Here is a 20,013-nt window from a genome sequence, read left to right as displayed (position 1 = left end):
CTGTGGGTGGTAGATGGAGAATCTGCAGCCTTCTAGATTTTTGTTGGGTTGTAGCTCAGTCCGCACCAACAGTCATTCAGGCCAAAGTTGCTCGAACAAGTGGTTGAGGCGCACCTGGAGACCTAGAGTTCCCTCAACCCTTGCTGTAGCATAGTAGTGCAAAGAGCCAGTGTCTGTCCTTGGATAGACAATCTGAGAACTATTGGAGGACACTGAATTTGGGACCTCAAAATCAGAGTCTCAAATGCTGCAGCCAAAGAAGCATGGATGAGAATGCTTGACTAGAGAACTTGATTTAACCACAGGCAAAATATGATCAACTATGATCCGTTGCGTTGAACCTGAGTTCTACCACTGGGCCACTTGAATGAGCAAACTGTTGGGTTCCATCAAGAAACTTTTCATCGGGAGAGTAGATCGATGCACCTTGGGTGGGTGAGAGTTTTGAATTTGATGAGGGTCACCCAACCAATCCAATGTGGCTGGGATCATCTTGGCAAACTGAGCTTGGATCGGGTTTTATTTACCCTGATCGTTCTTGCCCAGGGATTTTCTTGGTGTGAAGATCATTTCCACTAGCGGCTGCCTTTCATTGGGATGCAGAGACAAGTCATTGTTTTTGGGAATGTGGCTAAGACCTTCGCCTTTCACAGTCCGGATGCTGCATCTTCTCAAGAGGGTCACCAGGATGGCCTTCATCATGACCATCGCAATGAACTTCCCAACGCAGCCGCGGGGGCCAAAGCCAAAGGGCTGGAAGTAACGATGGGGGACCTAGATTAAAAATAATAATAATAATTGGCTTATTAACAATTTATTTACTTCCTCTTTAGGCCACTCACTTTGCATGATGAGCCTGGCAGTTGAGAGTCATCAAAATGTAACACTGGTAGTCCTCAAATTAGGACCACGAGTGGGACCAAAATTTCCATTGCTAAGCAAGGCAGTTGTTAAGTAAGTCCCGTCCAATTTTATGACCTGATCCTATAGATTTTTTCCCTTTGGATGGAGTTCCACCCTATTTTGTGAGATTGGTGGAGAAGGCAGGGAAGCAGATGTAGCTGATCCTTGACTTACAACAGTTCATTTAATGAGGGTTCCAAGTTACAATAGCATGCAAAACATTTACAACTGTTGTAGCATCCCCATGGTCATGTGATCAAAGTTCAGCCGCTTGGCAATTTTCCAGTTAGTGTTAATGTTGGGAAGTTGGGAAAGTTAGTGTTACCAGTGGTTGAGAAATTAGTGTTACCAACGGTTGGGAAGTTAGTGTTACTAACAGTTGGGAAGTTAGTGCTATTAATGGTTGGGAAGTTAGTGTTACTATTTTTATTTATTTTTTATTTATTTTATTTTGTCATAACAATATATGTAGGTATCATACAAAAAGATTATATAATATATAAACACATATATGAGTAAATATAAGGAGGTATAAGCATATATGTATATAGGAAGAAGAAAAGAAAAACAATAGGACAGGAACGGTAGGCACGTTTGTGCGCTTATGCACGCCCCTTATGGTCCTCTTAGGAATGGCGTGAGGTCAAAACTAGCTTCCCAACTGTAGTGACTGACTAAACCAGGGGTCTCCAACCTTGGTCCCTTTAAGACTTGTGGATTTCAACTCCCAGAGGAACTGGGACCAAGGTTGGAGACCCCTGGATTAAACAACAGTAGCAAAAAGGTTGTAAAATGGCAGCTCATGTAACAGCTGCCTCATTTAGCAACAGAAACGCCAGGCTCAGTTGTGTTTCCTAAGTCAAGAACTATCTGTATTATCTGGACAAAGAGCCTCCCTCTCTTGCTTCCGAGTGCTTACCCACAATGCCTTCGTGTCGAGTCTTATTTCCTAAACAAAAACCCGAAGCGATGTGTAGAGCAAGAGAAAAATACCTACACTCTTTTCAAAATTGTCAAGGGAGAATTCGTTGGGCTTAGGGAAGAACTCCAGCTTATGCATGCGCCCGATGTTCAGGATAATGTTGGTCCCTTTCTTCACGGGATAGCCACCAATCACATCATCCTGCAAGGCTTTGCGCATGACCAGGTCCACCACGGGTTGGTATCTCATGCTTTCCATGATGAAGTTCTCGACGACTTTGAGCTTCCCCATGTCCTCCGTTTGGACGTCCCTGTCACCTTGTGAGAAGGAAACCAGGACGAAGCAGGTGAGATCTGTGGGCCGATCTTTCTTAAGGAATGGTTGGAACTACCGGTTCACCCAAACCGGTCTGAACCCGCAGCAGCCCACCACTCTATCATCTATCTATCTATCTATCTATCTATCTATCTATCTATCTATCTATCTATCTATCTATCTATCTATCCATCCATCCATCCATCCATCCATCCATCCATCCATCCATCCATCTATCTATCTATCTACCTACCTACCTACCTATCTATCTTTTATTATAACTTGTTTTATTACAACTTGTTGACTATAACTTGTTGCTGGCAATCCTTATGATTTATATTGATATATTGACCATCAATTGTGTTGTAAATGTTGTACCTTGATGAACGTATCTTTTCTTTTATGTACACTGAGAGCATATGTACCAAGACAAATTCCTTGTGTGTCCAATCACACTTGGCCAATAAAAATTCTATTCTATTCTATTCTATTCTATTCTATTCTATTCTATTCTATTCTATTCTATTCTATTCTATTCTATTCTATTCTATTCTATTATGCCACCGATCTTCCGAACAAGGTGACTCCCGGATGGCTTACAAATTATAAAACAAGTAAAAAGAAACCTGTGCAGATTAAAATAGTGTTTTTTGTTTTTTGTTTTATTTGAATTTATATCCCGCCCTTCTCCGAAGACTCAGGGCGGCTTACACTGTGTTAAGCAATAGTCTTCATCCATTTGTATATTATATACAAAGTCAACTTTTATTGCCCCCAACAATCTGGGTCCTCATTTTACCTACCTTATAAAGGATGGAAGGCTGAGTCAACCTTGGGCCTGGTGGGACTTGAACTTGCAGTAATTGCAAGCAGCTGTGTTAATAACAGGCAGACTTAGTCTGCTGAGCCACCAGAGGCCCTTCTGTTAAAATGGAGGTGACTTAAAGTAGGCGTTTTTCCTTGAGAGCCGGAGTCGCCAGATCCTTACCCATCACAGTGTTGATCTCCTTCACCATGGCCTCCTCCACTTGAGGGTGTTCTGCAATCAGCACCAGCATGAAGAAGAGTGTCACCGACAGCGTATCGGGGGCAGCAATGAGCATCTCCAGAACACACTGGTTCACATTTTCGCCGGTCAGCTCACCGCGGTTCTGCAAGATCAAAGCAGGCGGGACCGGGTGTGTCAAGTCTTAAGTTTAGTATGACACTGGACTCCCGTCGGTGCAATGTGGCTTCACAACATTGGAAAGCTGAACCCAGTAGAGCTATTTGCTATTTGCCAACTCCCAGAATTCCCCAGCTAGCATGGCTGGCTGAGGAATTCTGGGAACTGAAGTCCAGAGTGTTGTTGTCCGCCGGTGGCCTGGGGAGCTGGCAGCAGAGTTGGAGTGAGGAAACTGGGGAGGAACATGGGCCAGTCCTGGAGTCTGGGGAAGGCTCGGATGAGGGGTCTGCATTGGAGGCAGAGAAAGGGACATCTGGGGGGTATGTGCTGCCTCCAGAGCCTCCAGAGGCTGACAGTAGTGAGGCAGAGGAACAGGAGGAGCCTGTTCCTAATGCACGCATGCGCAGAGCTGCCAGAAGGCAAGAACGGTTAAAACAAAAGGGACGACTTGGGAGTAGGGCTTGGAGATGATTGGCCCCTCCCATAAGACTTAAAAGAGGAGCAAAGGCATGTGGGCCTTTGCAGGAAGCAACGTTTGTTCATTCTGTTCAGTTTAAAATCGTAAGTCAAGGACTACCTGTGGATACTTTTTGCCTCATATAAAAAGTTGATAGAACATCAACTTCTCTCCTGATTTCTGTTATTGTTCCCCAGTGTTGGAAAGGAAAAAAAACAACACATACTATCCAGATTACCTGGGCAAAAATCAACTCTGTTGCAAAATCCCTATGTTCCTCCAGTTTATCGGTGGTGGAGAGCTTCTGTCGTTTCTGCTCAACTAAACTTTCGATGCTTTCTTTCAGATCTTTCCTGAAAAAAAGGAGAAATCGTTTTAGTCCCCCAAAACAACAAACCCTCTGAAGTGAACTCAAAGATTCCTTTATTAGGAGCGCCGGCAGGCCCGGCAAAAAAGTTTCTCTCTCACTGTAGGCTCACAAGTCTAAAGGCTAAATAGTTGTCTGCTACATCTATTCATCTCTGCCCCCTGATTTTTATCCTCAGAGCAAGGATGGGGTTTCGCTAGCAGCAGTGGCTCTTCTGTCCCAAGGACCGGCCCATAGATTTCCACTGCTCTCCTCTCCTCTGCCTTCTGCGCATCCACGCGTCAGGCACCGGACCCAGCTGTTCCTCCTCTTCCTCATCAGCCACCTCCAGACCTGGGGGCTGTTGACTCTTCATATGAAGGCTGACGGATGGTCCAGGCTCCGCCTCTGTCTCTCTCTCTCTCTGACAGCTCCATTCCCTCTTCCCCCTCGGAGCTCTCAGATTACCTTGTCGCTGGCCCTGACTCCCACTCCTCCTCATCCTCCTCCTCTGATTCGGCTGCTGGAGGGGCCGGTGGCTGACAGGCCATGACAGAAATAATAAGTTGCGAACATAAGAAACTCAGTGAAATCGGTAAGAACAAGGCTGTCTCAAAGGTGCTTTTTTCCTTCAAAAGGCAACAGGACTATGTTTTGCCTTGAGGAAGACGAACGAAATGTTTTGTTTCTCATCCAAGAAACTTCATCGATTTGTGATGGCGGAGGAGATGGAAGGATAGATACGGACAGTTGAGACCCGATGATGTGTTATGTGTATTACGGAAGGATTGTATTTCTTGGCGGTCATCTAGTCATTTTAGCACTCTCTTGTCCTGAATCAGTTGATTCAGGTGACCCTGAGGTCAAGAGAGTGCTAACCGGGGGTGAAATGTAAAATTTGTTACTACTGGTTCTGTGGGTGTGGCTTGGTGGGGGGGGGTTAATATGACTGGGTGGGTGTGGCCAACTTTTTTTTTTAACTTTTAAAAGCATTTTTTTACAACCTCTTCGGCCGAAGAGGTTGTAGAAAAAATGCTTTTAAAAGCCTCTGATGATCAGGCAACTCAGCTGGGATCGCCAGAGGACCCTTTTAAAAGCATTTTTTTATCACCTCTTCTGCTGAAGAGGTTGTAGAAAAAATACCTTTAAAAGGTTCTGACGATCCCAGCTGAGCCGCACGATCATCAGAGGCTTTTTTAAAAATACTTTTAAAAGCATTTTTTCAGCTGAAGAACAAATGCTTTTAAAAGTAAAAAAAAACACACCCTCTGATGATCAAAAAGCTCAGCTGGGCATGGGGGGAGGAGCAAGGATTTTTGCTACCGGTTCTCTGAACTTGAGTTTGACACCCCTGATCGATAGGCAGCCTGATCCACAAATGCCTATGTGCTACTTACACAGACTTCTCGTACTTCTTGTAGAACCAGGAGAACTTAAAGAAGATGTCAGGTTTCAGGAGAAGAGCTTGCCAAGCATCAAAGTAGTTCTGGATTTTGAGCACAATGGCATGTTCTGAAAGTACATCAACAAAAAATAAGTCATCAAAACAGGACAACAAAGGATGTTCTTTCTGCGGCAATTCAGAAAGCTCAAACTGCCCGAGGAGCTGCTGATCCAGTTCTACAGAGGAATGATTGAGTCTGTCATCTGCACCTCTATAACTGTCTGGTTTGGTTCTGCAACCCAACAAGGCAGACACAGAATTCAGAGGATCGTTAGAACGGCAGAAAAAAACGATTCATGTCCACCTCAGAAGACCCCGTGAGAAAATACTACATGCATATTACCATCCAGAGGAATGTCGAGAAAAAGCTTGTTTGAAGTATCAAGCATGACACGTCTCATGAGGTTCAGGCTGTTGACATGTTCCAACGTGGTGGCCTCTTTCCCCAACAGGTTGAGGTGTTCAACTGTTGATTCGACACAGATGGCTATCATCCGTACAAGACCCGGTCCAGAAAGGGCTGAAATTTTTACAAATGTCTCGATTATTTCTCTCTCTCTCTCTCTCTCACTTTCTATTTATAGAAAGATAGATTTGCTGCATATTGCTTTGGGTTTATCTCCGTTTCAAAGCCGAAGAGCCGGCGCTGCCCGAAGACGTCTCCGTGATCACGTGGCCGGCATGACTCAATGCTAAAGGAGCATGGAAAGCTGTGACCTTCCCACCAAAGGTGGCCCCTATTTTTCCTACTTGCATTTTTTACCTGCTTTCGAACTGCTAGGTTGGCAGAAGCTGGGACAAGGAACGGGAGCTCACCCCCATTACGCAGCACTCGAGATTCGAACCGCTGAACTGCCGACCTTTCGATTGACAAGCTCAGCGTCTTAGCCACTGAGCCACCACATCCCTTGAGTGTCCCTTATCTCACTTTACCTGATGGTAAAACTAACCTTTGCTCCAAAGTCTATCCATCAGGTTTACTTCAGCCCTATAATATTCTTTCTCTTTCTCATTCTCCTTATATACTTCAGTTCAGAAACAGACCCGAAGGCAGAGTCACAGGGGAAAGACACAACTCGATATATTTACCCTTTGTGAAAAATGGACGGATCTCTTTCCAGAGAGTCGGATTATTATTAAAGATGATGCCGTTTTCATGCATGCCAATGCACTGCAAACCAGGCTTGCTGCCGAACCGAGAACTGTAATGTCCATGTTTCATGATGTGGAACATGCTGGATGATCTAGATGGTGGAAAAAGAAGAACAAGAACAAGAAGAACAAGAAGAAGGAGGAGGAGGAAGAGGAGGAGGAGAAGAAGAAAAAGAAGAAGAAAAGAACAACAACAAGAAGAAGAACAAGAAGAAGAAGAAAAGAAGAAGAAGAACAACAACAAGAAGAACAAGAAGAGCAACAAGAAGAAGAAGAACAACAACAACTACTACAAGACTTTTCATCACAAACTTTTGTCTGTTTGCTCAGGTCTCACTCCATGAATGGATCCATGGGGAAAAATTATCCCAAATTCTGCTTAGGGTTAAAGTTATGCCATACTTAGATCAAACTCAAATGGTAGAAGAGAATGTGGAAGCTTGCAAGAATTCTGCTCCCAATGACTGTGCAGACTCTCATTAATTGATTGTTATAATGGGCTGGATTTCTCTGGCAACATAATATAAAAAACACACATTTGGCTCCACCGACATCCCAGTCCAATGTCTAGGGCAAAAGTCAGGTCTTCCAGAAGATCAGCAGGACTTGAAGCCCATCTTGTTCAAGAAGGTAGCTGCCATCTTGGAGAAGTCATACCTCATGTATCCCATCAAACGGGATAGCAATAGCACTCAGACTTATATACCACTTCATAGTGCTTTACAGCCCTCTCTAAGCAATTAATAACATCAGCATATTGCCCCCAACAATCTGGGTCTGACCTCAGAAGGATGCAAGGCTGAGTCAACCTTTGATCTGGACAGGATCGAACTCTTGGCAGTCGGCAAAGCTAGCCTGCAATACTGCATTCTAACCACCGCACCACCACAGATTCCTCTACATAGCTTTCACAGAGCATACCCACACTGTCAGACCTTGCAAGAAGGACAGAAACTTCCAGAAGTAGGTGATCCCACAAGTTAGTTGGCCCCACACCATATAGGCAGGTGTGGGCTGCTGGGGGTTCGCAGGGGTTCAGAAGAACCTCTAGCTAAGATTCTGTGCAGTTCAGAGAACCCCCAAATCCTACTCCTGGCTGGCCCCGCCCTGCCCACCCCTCCCCTCCCGGGAGTCCCCATGCAGCCCATTTTGGATGCAGGTAAGTGGAGGGCGCGCGGAGGCTCGGGGAGGGCAAAAAACGGGCCTACTGGAAGTTCGGGAAGGTTGGAAACGGGCCCGTTTCCGATCTCTAGAGGGCCTCCAGAGCCTGGGGAGGCTGTTTTTGCCTTCCTGGAGGCTTGAGGAAAGCCTCCGGAGCCCGGGGAGGGCAAAAATGCCCCACTCACCGTGGTGCAGGAGGCTGACTAGGCCACGCCCACCATGGCCACGCCCACCCAGCAACCAGGCAGAGAACCTCTTGCTAAAATTTTTGAAGCCCACCCCTGCTTTAGATGCAACAACTGGAACCTCAAATTGCAAAGTTTATCCAGAGCCAATTTTGGGCCACTTTTTAAAAAAAATTCTTTTCAAGGGCGACGTTGGAACAGGCACATGGTGATAGTCCAAGGATATCTACCTTCCAGTAAGAGTCTCTCTTGGCTAAACCTGCCACCTGCTTCCTTTTCCAACTTGCCTGGGTTTTCATTGTCCACCAAGAGTAGGTCATGGAGAAGGTAATGAAAGTGGTAAATGTATCTGACTATTTTGCTCTGCTCCAACGAGCTAGAAAATTGGCTCCTTGGTTATCTGCGTTTGGGCAGCTGCAGAGAGCCACAACCCTGAATTCCCTTTAGAGGGCGATAGAAGCTTAAAAATGTCAGCGCCTTCATTTAAACAGAGGGGGAAAAAAAACCCACGGAAAAATCAGCAGTTAAATTGCAGGTGGGGAAATTGAGGGATGAAGAGCGCAGTTTTCATTCTACAGTCAGCTCAGTTGAGTGAGCAAGGGAAGGAGCTAAGCGGAAGGATTTCACAGGCTTTATTATTGCCCCTTTGTCCCCCCCCCATTGATAGAGAACAAAGATTTACTTGCTAATGACGAGGGTCTCCTCTCCATTGATCCAGACTCTCATAAACTCTCCGTACATCTTGTTGTAATAATTACAGGCGCTGCCCAGTCCCATCCAGAGAAATCTCCCGTGGGAAATAAGGGGGCCGAGTCCCATGCAGTAGCCGGGCCCTGAAAGGTAAAAAGAGGCAGAGAAGGGAAGGGAAGGGAAGGGAGGGAGGATTGAGGAAAGGAAGGAAGGGGAGAAAGGTAGCAATGAAGGAGGAAGGAAGGAAGGAAGGAAGGAAGGAAGGAAGGAAGGAAGGAAGGAAGGAAGGAAGGGTGAGAAAAATAGAGGGAAGGAAGGAAAATAGAAAAAAGGGAGGCAGAGAAAGGAAGGAAGGAAGAGAGGAGGAAGGATTTAGGAAATGGAAGAAGGGAGGAAGGTAGCAATGAAGGAGGAAGGAAGGAAGGAAGGAAGGAAGGAAGGAAGGAAGGAAGGAAGGAAGGAAGGAAGGGTGAGAAAAATAGAGGGAAGGAAGGAAAATAGAAAAAAGGGAGGCAGAGAAAGGAAAGGAAGGGAAGAGAGGGAGGAAGGATTTAGGAAATGGAAGAAGGGGAGGAAGGTAGCAACGAAGGAGGAAGGAAGGAAGGAAGGAAGGAAGGAAGGAAGGAAGGAAGGAAGAAGGAAGGGTGAGAAAAATAGAGGAAAGGAAGGAAAAATAGAAAAAAGGGAGGGGAGAAAGGAAGGGAAGGGAAGGGAGGGAGGAAGGATTGAAGAAAGGGAGGAAGGGGAGGAAGGTAGCAATGAAGGAGGAAGGAAGGAAGGAAGGAAGGGTGAGAAAAATAGAGGGAAGGAAAGAAAAATAGAAAAAAGGGAGGCAGAGAAAGGAAGGGAAGGGAGGGAGGGAGGGAGGATTGAGGAAAGGAAGGAAAGTAGCAATGAAGGAGGAAGGAAGAAAGGAAGGGTGAGAAAAATACAGGGAAGAAATGAAGGGAAAAATAGAGGAAAGGGAGGCAGGGCGGGGGAAGGAAGTAAGGTAGGAAGGATCAATTAGGAATTTTATCAGCAATAAACATAAAACTTTAACCACGTACTGTGTGTTCACCCTCTAGCTGAATCACGAGGCGTTTAACCAGGGTTTACAGAACAAACCACCTCTTTCCAGATTCCCACAAAAACAACAAGCCGTAAAATACGATTTATCAACTGGAATGGATGAGGTGAGGTCACACCACGCTAAGCCACAAATTAACAAACCATATTAATGTTTATAATGTTGTCTAAGAGCCATAAAGGACATTTTACAGAGACGGCTGAGCTGAAGTATACATGTGGGGTCCGAGTGGGGGGAAGCTGTGTTTTCTAAAGACTGGCACATGACAGCTTCTGATGGATCAATGGTTAAAGCTGCCAGGAACAGATGTCCCATATGGAAAGGGTCCCCAGCCGTGGCCCGTGGCCTGCTACTGTGCTGTGGCCTATTTGGAACCGGTCTGGGTGAGTGGCTGGCGTGTGCATGCAGCTCATCTTGCGCGAGTGGCAAGCTGGCGGGCACTCGCGTGCATGCGCCCCAGCCTGTTGCTCTTGCAAGTTGAGCTGTGCATGTGCATGCCGGGCCACCACTCACACAAATTGGCTCCCTGCTGGTGTGGCCCAGTTCCCCTCTTCTCCCCCATCCCCCATGCCAGGCCACAAAGCCGCAAAGGTTGGGGCCCACTGCCCTATGACTTGGCAAAAATTACTTCCTTTCTTAGATGGAGTTAAGCCACTTAGAACTAAGGAGAAATTTCCTGACGGTTAGAACAATTAATCAGTGGAACAATTTGACTTCAAAAGTTGTGAAAACCTCCAACACTGGAAGTTTTTAAGATGTTGGATAACCATTTGTCTGAAGTGGTATAGGGTTTCCTGCCTAAGCAGGGGGTTGGACTAGAAGATCTCCAGGGTCCCTTCCAACTCTGTTATTCTATTCTAGTCTTCCTCCAGTGTATATATAATCAGGCAAAAAAAAAAAGAAAGAAAAAAAAGACAACCAAACCCCCAAAAGACAGTCTTCGGTATATCCCGGAGCTTCTCAATCTTGGCAGCTTGAAAATGTGTAGACTCATCTCTCAGAATTCCCCAGCCAGCTTGGTGGGAGTTGAAGTCCACACATCTTCAAGTTATGCTTGGCTGGGGAAATTCTGGAATCTCACACATTATCAAACGGCCAAGGTTGAAAAAAACGCCAGAGTCCAGCTTGCAAATTTGATTAAACCAGAGGTGCGAAAACCAACAGTTTGTGCCACCAACTTGAGGGTATTGCCTTCATCTTTCAGTACGGCCCATGAGTCAACGCTCCTAGAAATTTTACTTGTGCAAAATAAATATTTTTAAGACCAAGGCACTAATTAATATCTGTGTAGAAATAAGTTTCATTTACTTCAGTAGGAATCCATCTTCATATAAAGCTGTGCCTGTAAGGAGGGGCATTTACCCAAGAACTAGCCTTACATTACTCCTGAGTAGACCGATATAAAACCACTCTGCATATTACTCACACAAAGGGAGTATAAGAATTGATAGCATACCATTGCAGGAGATTGGAGCTGCGCAATATGTGAAGTACCCTATAGCAAAGGGGTCTCCAACCTTGGTCCCTTTAAGACTTGTGGACTTCAACTCCCAGAGTTCCTCAGCCAGCTTTGCTGGCTGAGGGACTTTGGGAGTTGAAGTCCACAAGTCTTAAAGGGACCAAGGTTGGAGATCCCTGCCCTATACCATCAACCAAACAACAACCCATATTTTGTCAATTTAATGTCCCCATTTAAACAACCAGATTAAATTTGCTGTGCAAATGCGGCTAGCGTGAAGAGTCAGATGTTTAAAAACTCTTAAAAATGTAATATCTTTTGCGCGCCTGAAAGAGCGATCCAAAATTATTTTGATCCCCTATTGAGGAAAAAAAAAAAAAAAGCCACAGCAGCTTTCTGGATTTAAGAAACACCTCCTAAGAGACTGGCTTTACACCTCGTACAAAACGGTGGTTGGTTTGACCGCAGCTTGTTGAAAAAGCTAGCATTAGCTGGGTTCACACAGAACACGCGGTGCCAGCAATCATGGTTTATAAAACACAAGGAGTGGATTCCAACACCCGTCTGAGCCAAAACGTTAATTAATTGGATGCCCCCCAGCACCCAGCACCTGCGCTCGTTAGATAACTTTTAAAAACAAATAGAAAATAAAAACACTGAGCAAAGCAAATCCTCATAGGTTCCCACGATAGCTCCAAGCCTTTAGAAAGGGTGTGATGCATAAGCCAAAATTAAAAATGCTAAATTATTATTTTGAGTCAACCCCCCCCCATTCTTTCTTAGTTCTTCCTTAAATAGGAAGATTTTTTTTTTTCTTAGATCACACTTTGAAACTTAGTGGGGTTGGACTAGAAGTCCGCCAATGTCCCTTTCCAACTCTGTCATTCTGTTTAAAGAACAAAACAAAAAAACCCAAACACTTACCTGGTATGGAAGAGGTTTCCTCGCAAGCCCAGATCAGGTAAAGGAATCCCATCAAGATCAAGAGTGGTAGAGTAGCTACCGTCGGGAGGCTTTCAGAGACCACTTGGGTGATATTATAGTCCATCGGATTCAGGATTTCCAGAAGCATTTTGGCTGTGGGTAGAAATGCAAAGAAAAAGTCGAAGTATGGAAGAGGCTGAAGAGCTCTACGGCCAGCTTCGACCAAAATCTATCTCCTCTCTAGTTGATCCCGCCACTTAATGACTCCTGCTCTGCGATGCGCTATCTTTTATAACAAGGGCAGAGCCTCAGATTAGACGACACAAGCGACGTCAAAACAAGAGTGGAGAAGATTCACTGGTCCTACAAACCAAAACATGCCTGACCTTGGTTATGGAGGGCCCAGGTTGCTTGGAAAAAACTTCATTCCGATGGAGCCTTCCTATCTCCCTCATATCTCCCTCATTAACCTTGAATGGTCGTCATAAGGTAGACATGGGAGATGGTGCCAAGGTTGTCAACCGGCACCAAAGAAATTAAAGTCTGCTGCGAACTGAAGCCTCAACTCCATTTTTTAGAAAGGGTTACTTTGAACATCTGTGGCTAGATTTCGCAGAAACTGCCCTTGGATTTCTGTGACAGTCTATTTCCAAGTCCATCTTCTGGGTGAGAAATAGAGCAGGCAGGATGGGTTATTCTAAGGCACTTCTCTGCAGATTTTGCTCTGGGAGTCCATTTGTGGGGTGATTTAGATGGAAAGGAAGGCATGGAAAATGCTAGCTGAGATGCAGAGGTTCTTCTTGCTCATGGGGCAGGTTTCTGTTCATCTTAACCCCCCCCCCCACTCTTCTGTTAGAAGAAAGTGGGAGAGCAGCATTCTTGATCACTTTTTCATAACATTGCAGAAATCTGTGGAGGAGTATTGGATCCTCTAAAATCTCTATTACTTTCGGGAACGGAAAGCAAGTTTTGTGCTCAAATCTGATGAAACAATCGCTCGGAATTTAGGAAGCTAGAACCTGTGATATAGACCAGGGGTGTCAAATTCAATTTCATTGAGGGCCACATCAAGGTTGTGTTTGAACTTTGGGGAGGGGCTGGGGGGGTGCATGGCCAGGATGGGCATTGCCAGCTCGATGTCACTCATGTTGGGGGGAACCTGTGGTGGCTCAAGTGCCCTGCCAGTGAAAACAGGCTCCCAAACTCTGTTTTTGACTGCAACGGCTTCCTGCAATCTTCTGCCAGAGAAAACAGAGCTCGGGAGGGCCACGTGAGCTCCATTTTCATCCGTGACGGCCTCCTGCAACCACCTGCCAGCAAAAATGGAGCTCCATTTTCGCTGGCAGAGTCACAGCAGCACGGGTGGGCTGCTCAGGGTTCGCAGGGGTTCGGGAGAACCTCTAGCTAAGTTTCTGTGCAGTTTGGAGAACCCCTGAATCCCACTACTGGCTGGCCCCTCCTACCCCACCCTGCCCCTTGCAGGAGTCCCCATGTGGCCCGTTTTGGATGCAGGTAAGTGCAGGGTGCGTGTGAAGGCTCGGGGAGGGCGAAAAACAGGCCTACCAGAAGTTTGGAAAGGTTGGAAACAGGCCCATTTCTGGCCTCCAGAGGGCTTCCGGAGCCTGAGGAGGCTGTTTTCAATTTCCCGGAGGCTCAAGATAAGACAAAAATGCCCCCCTTGTGGTGCAGGAGGCTGACTAGGCCACGCCCACTGTAATGTATTTGAATTTCAGGAGGGAAATTTGGGCGGGAAAATGCATGTTGCTGATTGGCTGATGCCTCAGCCAAAATCCTATTTAAAGAGGGGTTTTTGCCTGTTGGCTTTTGCTGGGATCACAATAAACCAAAGAGCTGTTGTCACTTGTATCGTCTCCTGCCTCTTCATTGCCCGAACACAACATTGGCGACGAGGATGGGATATTGAAGGCAGTGAGACCGGGAAAAGAGCTGAAGGAGCAACTTAGTTTAAAACCCAGCCAGTATCAGGAGCGGATACATAGCGATGTCTAGCTATACGCCGCCAGCGCCATTCGACCCAGCCAAGGAGAAGTGGGGGTCGTACATGGCTCATTTCGAGTGTTTCCTCGAAGCTAACGAACTGAAAGGAGTATCGGATAATCGCAAGCGTGCTTACTTCCTGAGCCACTGTGGGCCAGAAGCCTCTGATACCGCCGAATCGCTGTCGGAACCAACGGCTGTACAGTCGGTGCCATGGCAAACGTTACAGACGACGCTACGAGCACACTACGCGCCGGTGCCATCGAAGTTTGTACAACGGTTCGAGTTGAGGCAAAGAGTTCAGCGAGAGGGCGAATCGATAAGCGTATACATGGCCGCATTAAGGAAAGCCACAAACCACTGTGAGTATAGAGATTTGGAGGACTCTTTATTAGAACAACTCATTTGTGGGGTCAGGGACATCCGACTACAGAGGCGGCTGCTGTCGAAAAGCAACCTAACCATGGCGATAGCCCTGGATGAGGCCAGGGCACACGAGATGTCCACCAAAGCGGCGGAAACCTTACAAAAGCCGAACACGCCGAATGCTGCGGCGAAAGCAACGCCAGTCCACAGCGAAGAAATCCAGGCCGAATCGGATGGTGAAGAAGAGGAAGAGGTTTTCCACACCGGAAGGCCAGAGAGAGGCGACCGGGACGAGTGCGTGAGTTGCGGAGGCCAACACCAACGATAGAATTGCAGGTTCAAAGACGCAATTTGTCGGTGGTGTGAAAAGAAAGGACACATAGCTCAGGCCTGTCGAGCCTCCCAACCTTCCTGCCAAAAATTCAAACCGGCCAATCAGCAGGGCGCCGGTTCAGTGAAGCGGCCAGGGATTGGCCAGTTCAAAAAAGGCGCGAAGTCAAATTACACCACTGTGCGAGTGGGCCACGCATCGACACGCATAGAAAAGAAAATATTCACTAAGACCTACATCGAAGGAGTGCAGTGTAAAATGGAGGTGGATACCGGCTCATCAATCACGATTATGTCCTGGGACACGGTCGCACGGGACCTGCCAGAAGTCGCGAAACGACAGCTACAACCCCAAAAGCTGAGAGTGCAAGACTACCAGGGAAACCGGATCCCTGTAAAAGGAGCCACAATGGTCAGAGTAAGATATGGACAATTCAAGAAAACCCTGCCGATCACCATCGTTGACGGAAACCTGCCTAGTTTACTGGGACTGGACTGGTTTCGAGCCCTAGGAATGGGCATAACCGGGGTCCACAACAATGGAGTCAACCTGAAGGATGAATTGTTGAAGGAATTCGAGGACGTTTTTCAAGACAGCCTGGGCAAGTATGTGGGGACCCCCATTTCATTCAATTTGGACCCCCAGGTGGCTCCCGTTAGATTAAAAGCTAGGAGGGTCCCATTCGCCCTCAAACCCAAGATTGACAGGGAACTAGATAAGTTAGTAAGCCAGGGAATACTAGTCCCCGTCGACCATGCATAATGGGAGACACCAATAGTGACCCCAGTCAAACCGGACGGATCAGTCCGGATTTGCGCAGACTATAAGGCAACGCTTAACAAAGCATTGCAAAAGAGTGCTTATCCCGTTCCCGTAGTGCAACATTTGTTGCACTCGTTAGGGCAGGGACAGGTCTTTGCCGAACTCGATCTGGCTCAAGCCTACCAACAATTACCGGTCGACAACGGAACGGCCAAAGCGCAAACGATTGTCACACATCGGGGCGCTTTTAAATGCACTCGACTTCAGTTCGGAGTTAGTGTAGCCCTTGGGTTATTCCAAAACCTAATGGAATGACTCCTACAAGGTCTACCGGGGGTAGTTCCATATTTCGATGATGTACTGGTATCAGCAGAAAACTGCGGAAGATTTTGGGCATTTTCAGGTCTGCGGGGCTTAAGGTTAAACTCAACAAATGCCAGATAGGAGTTGAATCTGTAGAATTCTTGGGTTACCGGATAGATAAGGAAGGCATCCACCCAACGGAGAGCAAAGTGCGAGCCATTAGAAGAGCTCCAACCCCAAAAAACAAAACAGAATTACAAGCATTTTTGGGGCTTGTGAACTTCTACGCGGTCTTTTTAAAAGATAAGGCAACAGTAGCCAAACCGCTACATAAACTGCTAGCGAAAAAAGCTGTGTGGACTTGGGGCAGGGTTGAGGCTAAGGCATTTGAAGGAGTTAAGAATCTTTTGTCCAGCAAGAGCCTTCTTATTCAGTACAATGGGACATTGCCACTAGTACTAGTTTGTGATGCATCACCCTACGGGGTAGGGGCTGTCCTCAGCCACAGGTTACCGAATGGTTCAGAAGCCCCTATCACATATTTTTCCCGCACGATGTCCGCAGCGGAAAGGAACTATAGCCAACTAGACCGGGAAGCCCTGGCTATAGTTTCGGGGGTTAAAAAATTCCACGGGTACCTGTTTGGGCGGCAATTTGAAATAGTCACAGACCACAGACCTTTATTGGGACTCTTGGCGGGGGACCGTCCAACACCGGTTGCATTATCACCCAGGCTGACCTGTTGGACTATTTTCCTGGCAGCATATTTGTACAAACTGTCTCACCGACCGGGCAAGGACTTGGGACATGCGGACGCTTTAAGTAGATGCCCGTTGCCAGAGACTATTGAAGACCCGACCCCAGGGACGCCCGTCTTGTTGATTGACTTTTTGGACTCTGGCCCAGTCACATCTGCGGAAGTGACTAGGGCATCTTACAAAGACATTGTCGTAAGAACTGTGATCGGTTGGATGCAGAGGGGATGGCCCACTGCACTGGGGGATCGTTTCAAAGAGTTTACAAAAAAGCGTTTGGAACTGTCGGTACAAGGGGGTTGTCTGTTATGGGGGGATAGAGTGGTTATTCCGGAGAAATTATGAGGGCATGTGTTGGAACTATTGCATGTGGGCCACCTGGGGATTGTGAGAATGAAAAGTCTAGCGAGAAGTTACATGTGGTGGCCACAAATGGATAAAGACATTAGCGACCGGGTAGGGAAATGCCAAGCATGTCAAGAATCAAGGCCACTACCCACAACAGCCCCCATTAGGGATTGGGAGAAACCCCAGGGTCCTTGGTCCAGGATCCACATAGATTTTGCTGGGCCGTTCCATGGGCAGACCTTCTTAATTGTGGTAGATGCCTACTCGAAGTGGTTAGAAATTTTACTCATGAAAACCACAACAGCGGAAGCGGTAATTACAGTCTTGAGGCATCTATTTGTGATACACGGGTTGTCCGACACTCTAGTGTCTGATAACGGCCCACAGTTCACGGCCACCCAGTTTGAGGGGTACTTGGCAGAAGAGGGCATCCGACATGTCCTCTCGGCATCTTTCCACCCGGCGACGAACGGACTTGTAGAACGTTTCGTACACAGTGCCAAGGAAGCGCTATCTAGAATTAGCCCAGGAGATTGGCAATCAAAAATTGATACCTTCCTGGCAGTTCAACATAGAACTCCCTGTGTGACCACCGGCCGCAGCCCATCAGAGTTATTAATGGGTAGAAGACTCCGGTGCCCCCTAGATCGGTTAAACCCAACATACTCCCCTGATGGGTACCAAAGCACAAAGGGAAGAACCAGAACAATGACAACAGGTGACCCGGTATGGGCACATAACTATAGTGAGGGCCCAGCGTGGCTAAAGGGAACAATTGTAGGAGTGACGGGCCCAAAGTCATACATAGTGGACATGGGGGATGGCCGAGTGTGGAGACGCCACATAGATCAATTACGAAAAAGAATACAAAACAATCCAGAAACCAAACAGCCAGACCCTGACTACCCAATATTTGAACCAACAGCTAACTCAACCCCGAGGCGATCGGAGGACTTAGCTGAGTCTGAAGAAGTCCAGTGACGCCAACCGGCTCCTCCAGAGGACAGCAGGGACGACTCTGCCAATAATCCAGGGCCGGATGGCCCAGAGGAGGAGCTGGGAGGAACAAACAGTCCCTCCGACCAGCTCGACTCACTCCCAGGGAATGAATTGCGCAGGTCAGAAAGAGTTAGGAGACGCCCTGTCTACCTGCGTGACTACGTGGAAAAATAACATGCAAAAAACTATGTAAATATGGTACAATGTGTTCTGGGAGGGGAGGAGTGTAATGTATTTGAATTTCAGGAGGGAAATTTTAGCGGGAAAATGCACGTTGCTGATTGGCTGATGCCTCAGCCAAAATCCTATTTAAAGTGGGTTTTTTGCCTGTTGGCTTTTGCTGGGATCACAATAAACCAAAGAGCTGTTGTCACTTGTATCGTCTCCTGCCTCTTCATTGCCCGAACACAACACCCACCATGGCCACATCCACCCAACAACTGGGCAGAGAACCCCTTGCTGAAAGACTTGAAGCCCACCTCTGCACAGCAGGCTGGTCCTTTGCTGTTTCCAGAGCAGCCCTGCAGGCCACATCTAAGCACCCTGTGGGCTAGATTTGGCCCCCGGGCCTTGAGTTTGACACCCCTGACATAGACTGTTGATAATGTAACCTCCCAATATTTCCAGGGTTTTAGACCGTGCTCCTTCCAAACCTCACCTTGAAAGATCAGCACCTGAACCCGAGACCTTTAGCATGGAAAGCAGCTGAAGTGCCATTGAGCTCTGAATCATGCTATTTCTATCCTCAAGTGTTCATAATTATGCTGCAGGAAACCTATTTCTAGCAGAAACCTCTTCTTCTAGGAACATTGCTAGAAAGGCTGTTTGCGACAAAAGGAATGGTCTAGAATGGTCTATATCAGTGGTCACCAACCAGTGGTCCGTGGACCACTGGTGGTCCGCAAAAATTTTTTGGTGGTCCACAGAAAAATTATTTGCATTTTTTATATTGCACTAAATGCTATTTATCTTTTAAAAATTAATTAGTGGTCCTCGGGATTTAAAATTATGAATTTAGTGGTCCCTGAGGTCCGAAAGGTTGGTGACCCCTGGTCTATATATCACATTTTACATCATCTTGACTAATTCTTATGAGCAATAGAATGGCCCAGGCTTTATTTGTCATATTTTGAGTTTGAGCTAGGCTTAATCCTACCGTGTTTCCCTGAAAATAAGACCTCCCCAGATAATAAACCCTCCTCCCAAAATAAGCCCTCCTCTGAAAATAAGCCCTCCCCAAAAATATTTAAGCACATGCACAGCTGGTCCCCACTGTTTCCTCTGGTTAGGGTTAGGGAGACAGAGCTGGAAATCAGGTAAGATGGCAAGAGGATCCCCATCTTGCTCCACGCATTCCAAAATAATAAGATCTCCCCGAAAATAAGGCCAAGAGCTTATTTCGGCATTCAAAAATAAAATAAAATAAGACGGTCTTATTTTCGGGGAAACACAGTACTTAGAGCTAACCAACTGAAATCTATCAGGTTGAAGTGAGACATGCAATCTAACTTAACATTAACATTAAGTTTTTTCCTGGCATTGCTGCCTACATCCTGACCATCATCTTGATTGTAGAAAATATGACTTCAGTAACAGAGTTGTTAATGCCTGGAATGCACTACCTGACTCTCTGGTCTCTTCCCAAAATCCCCAAAGCTTTAACCAAAGACTGTCTACTATTGACCTCACCCCATTCCTAAGAGGTCTATTAGGGACCTGCATAAGAGCACCAGCGTGCCTACCATTCCTGTCCTAATGTTCCCTTTGATTGTATCCAATTCATATCGTTATTTCATGCTTATACTTATATATACTGTTGTGTTTGACAAATAAATAAATAAAAATAAAATCTAAGTATTTCATTTGTCCTTGAAATCCAAATACACGTGAAAAATTGTAGCAGATGGGAGAAGCAGGTTCAAACACAAGGAGAAGGGAAGTTTTAGCTTGCTATTAATC

The 20,013-nt window shown here is 46.4% G+C and overlaps 1 protein-coding gene across 1 annotated transcript; it reads right to left on the bottom strand.

Annotated features, from left to right (window-relative positions):
* Positions 1-519: 519 nt before the first annotated feature.
* LOC131184543 (aromatase) lies at positions 520-12,340 on the bottom strand. The gene is made up of 9 exons (XM_058155959.1): positions 12,193-12,340; positions 8,733-8,883; positions 6,642-6,796; positions 5,896-6,072; positions 5,506-5,620; positions 4,001-4,115; positions 3,129-3,291; positions 1,901-2,142; positions 520-774 (listed from the first exon to the last, which is right to left on the bottom strand). Exons 1-9 carry the CDS (start codon positions 12,338-12,340, stop codon positions 520-522), a joined length of 1,521 nt encoding a protein of 506 aa, XP_058011942.1.
* Positions 12,341-20,013: the final 7,673 nt, after the last annotated feature.

The sequence above is a fragment of the Ahaetulla prasina genome, chromosome 13 (assembly GCF_028640845.1).
Source record: "Ahaetulla prasina isolate Xishuangbanna chromosome 13, ASM2864084v1, whole genome shotgun sequence".
NCBI classification, from domain to species: Eukaryota; Metazoa; Chordata; class Lepidosauria; order Squamata; family Colubridae; genus Ahaetulla; species Ahaetulla prasina.
The sequence above is the reverse complement of the archived record's forward strand: the minus strand, read 5'-3'. Positions and strand labels throughout refer to the sequence as shown.